This window comes from Drosophila subobscura, chromosome O, assembly GCF_008121235.1.
Source record: "Drosophila subobscura isolate 14011-0131.10 chromosome O, UCBerk_Dsub_1.0, whole genome shotgun sequence".
NCBI classification, from domain to species: domain Eukaryota; kingdom Metazoa; phylum Arthropoda; class Insecta; order Diptera; family Drosophilidae; genus Drosophila; species Drosophila subobscura.
In genome coordinates, this window is record NC_048533.1 from 25,089,484 (window position 1) to 25,097,933 (window position 8,450).

Genomic DNA, 8,450 nt, shown 5'->3' on the forward strand with positions numbered 1-8,450 from the left:
TATTTTGTAAATGAGATGGTATATTTCGGTATATTATTGGTGGTCAGCTATATTTTAGCGATACGTCCGCGGTTACACTGGTGTCTTTATTTTATCACAAAAAACACGAATTAGCTAAATTTTATTTAATTATAAGTAGTTTAATTACAATTTGGAGGCACGTGTGGATAGTTTTGCTTTGGTGGTTTGTGGTGGTCTGTGGTGCAGCAGACAACAGCAGAATCAACCGCATCGCAAAAGCCGCTTCCCACGGGCGCCCCAACAAACTCTCCACAAAAAACAGAAAAAACAGAAAACTCACAAGAACTTGGTTGGGCAGGGGTACGATATATGCTTTAGCCGGTTCTTTGCATGCTCTAATAAACGTGAAACAAACATAAAACAGTGTACAAGTTGGGGGTCTCTGGCTTAACCAATGTGGCACTTCCAATGAAAAATCAATTACAAGTCGTTGGACGTTCTCAGTATTGGTTATTGGCAAGACGAGCCCACAGGCAGCTATAAGAGTTACATTACAATCGCATAGATACATAGATTAGCGCTTAAGCATGTCCGAGGATGCTGTTTCCATGGCGCAGCAGGAGCTGCCGGCTCCACCTGGCAGGAAGCGCGCTCGACTGGAGGATGAGGAGCAGGCCCTTAAGGTGGCCGGCTTCTCGCTGAGCGCCATCGAAGAGATGCGACAGACACGCGATGCCGAGCTGCAGAGCGAGTCAATGGACCAGCAGCTGCGTCAGTTCCAGGTGCTCGACGAGATCGGCACCGCCAGCGATGAGGATGAGTCAGGTGAGTGTGAGGCGAATCAAGGGGAGGGCGGCTGTAAATATCTTCAGCTGCCGGCAGGGCAGTGCAGGTCTTATCTCGCTCTCGATCTTCCCCGGAGCCGGTCCGAGCTGTTTATCATTGAGCAAATACAGGAGGCTGATAAAAAAGGCAAACTGTAACAAAAAATGAAAAGAAAAACGAGATTTAGATTTCTTTCGGAGGTGTACCTGGCAGGTGCAATCGCCTTTCGCCGTCTGTCTCCTTGGGCCGATCTCATCATGCGCATGATACCCATTGTCCAGCTGGAGTGGCCCCCAAAGACAGGTACAGCCAGGCATTTAGAGGGTGTCCCAGAGAGTGTCCCAGAGCTTCCTACATTCCCCCGAAATGCAACTTATATAAATAATATTTGTCTTCCCTCTCACTGCCAGACGACAATAGCGAAAAGCTGAGGGGCGAAAATGGCGGCGAAGACGAAGAAGCTGGCGATGGCGAGGGAGAAGAATACGATTCCTCGGACTTCGATGACGACGAAATAGAGAATCTCCTCGATGAGAAGCTGCCCGACGAGCTGCGCGAGTCCAAGCGACCCAAGTACGAGCAGCGCTTCAAGACCGTAATGGAAGGTGAGTGAGCATCCGATCAGAGTACATGGAGAGGATTTTTCAGATATTTTTATTACAGAGAAGCGTCACAATCACTTCGAGGTGTTGCCCGAGGGTTGGGTGCAGGTCACGCACAACAGCGGCATTCCGCTCTTCCTGCACCGCAAAACGCGCGTCTGTTGCGCCTCGCGTCCGTATTTCCTGGGCACTGGAAGTGCCCGCAAGCATGCCGTGCCATTGGGTGCTATACCGTGCCTGAACTATCGTCGGGCGCTGGATGAGGAGGCGGAGGCGGAGGCTGAGGTATCGCAGCAAACCAAAGAGACGACCCCACCGGCAGGCGTTTGTCCCATGGCTGCTGCAGCTGCTGCTGCTTCTGAAAAGCCTACTGCAGAGGAACCAATGGCTGTGGAGAGTGAGGAGATGACCACCGAAGCTGTGACCACGACACAGCCGGACGCGAAGGGCGATGCACAGCCCGAGCCGCTGCCGGCTGTGATGCCAGCAGCAAAAATCGTCACCGTCAAGGAGAACACGCAGACGGAGTCGGTGACGCCCGACCAACTGAATGCCTACTGCCAGAAGCTGTTCAAGTTCAAGGTGATCCGTGTGCTGCGCTTCCGCAGCTGGAATGCGCGCCGCAGGTTCACCAAGAATCGGAAGCACATCAAAAACATCCAAAGACCCACACTGCCCGATGGCACGAAGCTCATCAAGTTCCCCATTCTGGCGGCCAGCGGCGAGGGCAACACCAATCCGCGTGCGCGCAAGGAGTGGATCATGAACCCGAACGGCAAGAGCTTCGTCTGCATCCTCCACGAGTATGTGCAGCACGCCCTAAAGACGCAGCCCACCTACGAGTTCAAGGAGCTCCAGAACGCAGCGACGCCCTATTCGGCGATCGTTTCGGTGAACAATCTGAAGTACGGCACGGGCTATGGCACCAGCAAGAAGCAGGCCAAGTCGGAGGCAGCACGAGAGACCCTCGAGATACTCATTCCCGACGTTAAGGACAAGATAACGGGCAACAAGGACGCAAAGGGAGCCACAGCCAAAAAGGGGCAAAGCGATCTATCAGTGAGTGACGCAAATTCCATCTAAAATAAACCCATTTACGATTGAAACTCTTTCAGGTATTCGATGACATTCGAATTGAGGATCCTCGAGTCACCGAATTCTGCAACAAGACGACAGAGCCGTCGCCCAACGCCATTCTCCTTACGTGTCTGCAGCGGAACTACGGCAGCGATGTGCAGATCAGCCAGGAGATCAATCGAACGGCCAACAACAAGAACGAGTTCACCATGACCGTTGGCAAGCACACCGCTAAGGTGGTGTGCAAGAACAAGCGCGAGGGCAAGCAGCTGGCCTCACAGGCCATCCTTCAGGTGGGTAACCGCCGCTCAGCAGATTCGAATGCTTCCATTTGACATTCCCTTACCTTGCAGATACTGCACCCACACATCCAAACGTGGGGCTCGCTGTTGCGTTTGTATGGCAACAATTCAATCAAAACGTTCAAGGAGAAGAAACTGGAGGAGCAGGAGATTACCGTGCTGCAAAGCAAGGCGGCTGTAAATCAGCCAAACTATGCCATTCTCGAGAAGCTCAAGACGGAGATGCTTAAGCTGTCCGCCAAGCAAGAGAGCGTCCTCACCATGGGCACCTTTGTGCCACCCAACGATGTCGATCTGCCCACATCCTCTGGCTCCAATCTGAACAATGTAGAATTATAGCATACGCCGTCATCCTCTCTAAAGAAAACTGGTCTCTCACCCTCATGACAAGAGCTCACATCTACCAGTCTGCCAGATCTATAATTAATTTAACGACAATCGCGACATCCATTCTCTAGAGGCCCAACGAAGCAACTTTATTCGGCTTCAATCAAGACAGATATTTGATCATTTCGATTATGTACGTGTATAATTAATCTAGACTTGTCTGTTGTTTACATTGTAGTTTCAAGATCATAATAAAGTGTATTTCTATTAAGAGATGGTTCAAGAGGTGTGTGGTTAAGCAGATTAAAGGTGAAGTACGCTTTTCATACAAGATTTTATATCATCATTTTCTTCTCTTAAAAACGATTTACTGTGAGACAACTCCTTGTTCCAGATCTATTAAAACTAAACCTTTATATTGTCCCTACCGGTCTTTAAGGGTATCTAAAACTGCGACCCCATAACAGCTCATATTTCTAATCTTTTGCATCGTCTGGGAAATTTCAAAACTGTGAACATACCATTGACCTTTAACCAATTTGGGGAAATGTTTCAAAAGGCCTTATAAAAATAAAAAAATGAAATATTTACATGGCCATTAGAGGAGCGTATCGTCTGAGAGGTGGAAGGGGGTTGGGTGGTATGGGGGTGGTTCAGGTGAGTTGATGTAAATATTTCAAATGTGTGTCTGTGTGCATCTACGTAGATATATGTATATGGGTCCACGTTTGTCCGTTTGTATGTATGGGTGCAATTATTTAAAAGACGATGCAGTCATAAATTATGCTACATTTTCATTTCATTCTAACGTTTTCCTTTTTATAGCATTCCAACGAGCGCACACACACTCAGACGCACGCACAGTGAGAGAGCCAGAGCGAGTAAGAGTACGAGTGTGAGAGAGGGAGAGGGAGAGGAAGAGCGGAGCAGTGCTGCTTCGCATTTGGCAGCACTGGCATCCACGAGTACCGTTAACTGCGCATCGAAAATCGCGCACGGAGAGGAGACGCGAGAGAGAGAGACTGAGAACAGCAGCCATGCTGGAGATGGGAGATGAATGTTGATTTCCAACCTCACGGAGCAGAGCGGCGCGGCGCGGCGCCACACAGTCAATTGTACGGGCATACGGCTGGATACGCTGCGGGTATATCTGTATCTTAACTTCAGTACTGATTCGATGCGTGGCGAGTGCTAAAGTGTCTGCTCCGTGGTACGTCGAGCTCTGTGTCTGTGTGGCCCATCGTTTGCGATTTATAATTAAATCACTGTAACAGGACATCACACAAAAACAGGCAGAGAACGAGAAAAAGTCCAAGCCTAAGCCCCCGCCACCACCAAACTACAGTGCAGTGGCTGTCCGCTTGGCTGCCAAAAGCAAAATCACTTCTATTGACATTCATCTTTGTCGCCTGTCGCCTGTCGCCTGCCGCAGTGTTGCAGTGTCGGTGTCGGTTTCGGTGCCGTGCCGCTGCTCGTTGTGTCCCTGTCGTGGCACCCTTCGTTGTTCCCTTTCCTGTTATCCTGTCCATTCCCTCCGCGACGTGAAATCCCCCTCCCGGTATATCGTGTGTCGCGTGCTGCAAGTGCGTGGGTTTAGCCAAATCTCCGGATAAAGCGGTACACACACCGCGTGCGGACAGAGAGAGAGAGCAGAGACACGCGTGTTGCTTTTGATTTTTCGGTTAACGGCACAAAAATTGGGTCTCGCTAAGAGTCGCACACACACACACACACAAGACAAACGAAAAAAGAAAAACGAGAATATCGGGTACACATCGCTCGTCTGCCAGGCAGCAGGGCAGGCAGCCAGCCAGCATCCTCGTGGAATCGGTGGAATCCTCGCTGCTGTTCCGCTACATGCATATGTATTTGTGTGTGTGTGTGTGTGTAGCAGGGGGAAACCGAATCGTGTTTAATGCATTTGGCCCCCTCTCGACCATCTCTTGGCCCTTGGCCTAAGCAATTCAGAAATATGTAAATTATGTAAAATTCGATTGGAATTTTTGTCAACGCGCACGCCGAACGTCAACAGCCAACAACCAACAGCCACATGAACATCATTGCCAGCAGCAACAACAGAGAGAATGGCAAGAAGAAGAAGGAGAAGCAGGCAACAATAACGCGAAATAGCAGCAGCAACAGAGAATAGAAGGAGCAACAAAACAAGCAGAGCAACAACAACGCAAAGAAGAGCAACAACAACGCAAGGGAAGAGTAACTGTAGTAGCAGGTAAGCGAGCAAGCGAAAGGGTACGAAAGGTAGCGGTACTGGAAACGGTACAAGTACGGGGTATGGGCTATGGGCTATGGGTATGTGGAGCGGAGTGCATTAGGCGCCAAGTGTCAGGAAAAAGAGGAAGGAGAGTGTTGGAAAATTCAATAATCCGCCGCAGGGCGCCCAATTGCCTCGCCCTCCCATAGCCCCATCTGTGGGCCTCACATACCACACCACAGAATGTACATACATTTGTATGTACGGACTTATGTTGTATGTACTAAGAGCCTACAATGTATGCGCTCTGGCCTGGTCTACTCTGCTGTTGCCGTCGCCGTCGCCGTTGCCGTCTGTTGCGTCCCAAAATGTAGGTTGACTTTGGTCTGGTCCCCAGTCTGTTCAGGTTTTTGGTTTCTGCTTCTCTGTTTTGAGTCTCTGTGTCGCTGGGTTTCCCTTGGTCGCTCTGTTTCTGTGTGTCTGTTTCTTTTTCGTGGACTGTCGCTCAATATCATCATCCATTTGGTTTCACTTTCAGTCTCAATTAACGTCTCGATTTTCGTTTCGAGTTAATTTTCTGCGAAATGGAAGAACAACAAGCACAATCATCAAAATGTTGACAAAAGTTTATTTGTTTACTTGGCGGTACTTTGAGTGGCCGCTTCAGCTTAAGACCTCCTCCTCCTCCAGCTCCTGCTTAGCCTGTGGCTACCCCTCGCCACTCGGAAAACTGCAAAGAGTAGCCACCGGAATGGTCTTTGAAGTTTGAGACGCAAATCCAGGTAATACGGCCCTCGGGGTCCATCCCCGACGTACCCCAAACAGAGAGGGGAAACCCTCGCAATGGCAACAAAAAAGTGTTTCTAGGAATCACACCCGTATTTGGGACCCTTCCTAATACGTTTCCTTTGTCTTTTACGCTTCCCTTGATTTCGCTTTTCATTCATCAATATTTTAAACAGAATATTTTCTTTTAAGTTTTCTTCAATTTTTGATTGTACCCGTCGACCCGTCCGTTACAGTTTTTGGTCTGGAGAAAGGTTCATTCGAATTTACACCCACTTGATGTCCCCAAATTTGATTAGCGCTTTGTTTCTGTTTCTCAGACTTTCTTGATTGTTGTTTTAGGGATTCTTTCAAGAAAGTTAATTGATAGAAGTTTGTGTCTTGCAGCAGGCATAATTAAATGAAGGCGTAGACATAGATAAGTATAAAAACGCGACAGCATTAAGATATTTAGAGATCTCAGAGGTATTACATGATATTTTTACGATTCCATAAGGCCTTCTTTTGGTCTTCTTTTTCCAACAAAAGGTCGACGAGTTTTGGTTCTAAAAATATATAGATATAAGTGGATTGTCCTCGAGTGATATTAAGAGTGATTCAGTGATAGATCTGCTTAACCCAAAGGCCAGAAAATGTTCACAATAACTCGCTGTTCCGTTGAGCCTGTCCCTTAAATTCCTGGAATTACTGCGGGAATCTTTCTATTTTTTTGCATAACAAGAATGTCCCCCAACATTTTTTAAAGAGCGTACACAAATTTTACTCGATTCAATTATTTGTTAAATTTGATGCACATTTTCATCAATCATTTTGCTTGATTTATGAAAATACCAATCCAGTTTTTCTGCATGACATTTATGGCCACAATTTAAAAGTCAAATTGATAAACAAAGAGCACGCAGGACTGCAACTTTGGAACTAATCATTCGTGCTTTAGCCTAAATGTTGATGATAAATCAAACGAATTTTTGATTACAAAAAGAGAGACAGAGAGAGACAGACAGACATGCATGTAAATGTTTCTCTTTTTCGAATGTTATTTAAATTCCAGCAGACATTTTGTGCCTAAACATAAGCTGGCAAAGATGCCAGCGCAATGCCAACTCCAACTCCAACCTCTGCTCAGCTTTTTCTTTTATTTTTTTGCTGTCTGATAATATGTACCGACACATTCCTTGAAAAGTTTGTTTTAATTAATATTCTGAAATGCAAAGCAGCAGAAGAAACCAGACAAACAAAACGAAATTATTTAAGTAAACGTGAAACTTGGCAGCCAATCTGGAACCCCAAGTAGAAGGCCAGAGAGAGGGATGGGACTGATGGGACCCTTTCCCCCAGCCATACACGGGGTTGCAATGGCAACGATGCTGGGTCTTGGGTGGCACCACAAGGTGTTCTTTGATGTCTGATAAGCAAATGCTCGGCAATGTGACACCTTCGGCTCAATGGACGACCGACCAGCAGTCCCAATCCGACAGCAGACCCAATCTGTCGCCGGGCCATCGGCCAGGGGAGTAGTACTTAATAATGCAAATACCCACAAAAACTTTTGTCTTCCATCAGACGGCATCGAGAATGGGATGGAAATTCCAAAAGATCGCTGGCGGAGGCGGGCGCTGGGCTGGGGTGGGGCTTATCAAATTCTTAGAATGGCTTTACACACAAATAGAAAAGTAAGCCAGAAAAATGGCATTCGTTTTGTCGTTATTTTGTGGGGGTGCCTGCCTGTGCTGCGGTCGGCAGGCAGTCAGGCAATTTGGTTGGGTAACAAATTATCACTGGCCGGGAAAATCAATAAGCATTAATCTTCGACGCGATTTTGTCTTTATCCGCCACATTATTTGCATAGTTAATGGCCACAAGGAGCCGCCATGGAGGCGCACCCGACGGGCATTTAACATTGCTTAAGATTCGATTTTAATTGGATTCACGGAGCAAGGCGGTGCGAAGCGTAGCAGGCAATGACGTGGCCAGGTTATAGTTATATTTCGGACAGTTATTGACAGATATTAGTCGCCTCTTCCCTTGATTACTGAGACGAGCTGAAGGGCGGTGGAGGCTCTCGTTTGTTTGCCACTTGGACACTGACAATCCGACAATGAATCTCCATGTCTGGCCGCAAGCAGACTCGAGCACTTGATTCGACTCAACACGGTGGCACTCAAGCCGTTCGGAGTTTAAGCTGCTGTCAGACAGCACCCACCACCACCACCATCGTGTGGCATGTGGCAAGTGGCTACAAAGAAGTATTAATGATGCTCAAAATCAAGCATTTGCATCGAAGGGTAATTAACACACACACACAGTCAGAGATGTGGTGTGTGTGTAGGTGTGTGCGTGTGCAGAGGTGGTACACTT

General features: G+C 47.7%; 1 protein-coding gene across 1 annotated transcript; it reads left to right on the forward strand.

The window, feature by feature from the left end:
- The first annotated feature begins 86 nt into the window (after positions 1-86).
- Positions 87-3,365, forward strand: LOC117897545 (microprocessor complex subunit DGCR8). The gene is made up of 5 exons (XM_034806471.1): positions 87-786; positions 1,197-1,391; positions 1,450-2,447; positions 2,504-2,758; positions 2,819-3,365. Exons 1-5 carry the CDS (start codon positions 549-551, stop codon positions 3,104-3,106), a joined length of 1,974 nt encoding a protein of 657 aa, XP_034662362.1. The 5' UTR covers positions 87-548; the 3' UTR covers positions 3,107-3,365.
- The last annotated feature ends 5,085 nt before the right edge of the window (positions 3,366-8,450 follow it).

Bases quoted from the DNA above. Each gene is read 5' to 3' on its own strand.
- LOC117897545 (XM_034806471.1), top strand. From the start codon at position 549: ATGTCCGAGGATGCTGTTTCCATGGCGCAGCAGGAGCTGCCGGCTCCA. The intron at 787-1,196 runs GTGAGTGTGAGG...TCTCACTGCCAG, and splicing joins CAGCGATGAGGATGAGTCAG to ACGACAATAGCGAAAAGCTG. The intron at 2,448-2,503 runs GTGAGTGACGCA...AAACTCTTTCAG, and splicing joins AGGGGCAAAGCGATCTATCA to GTATTCGATGACATTCGAAT.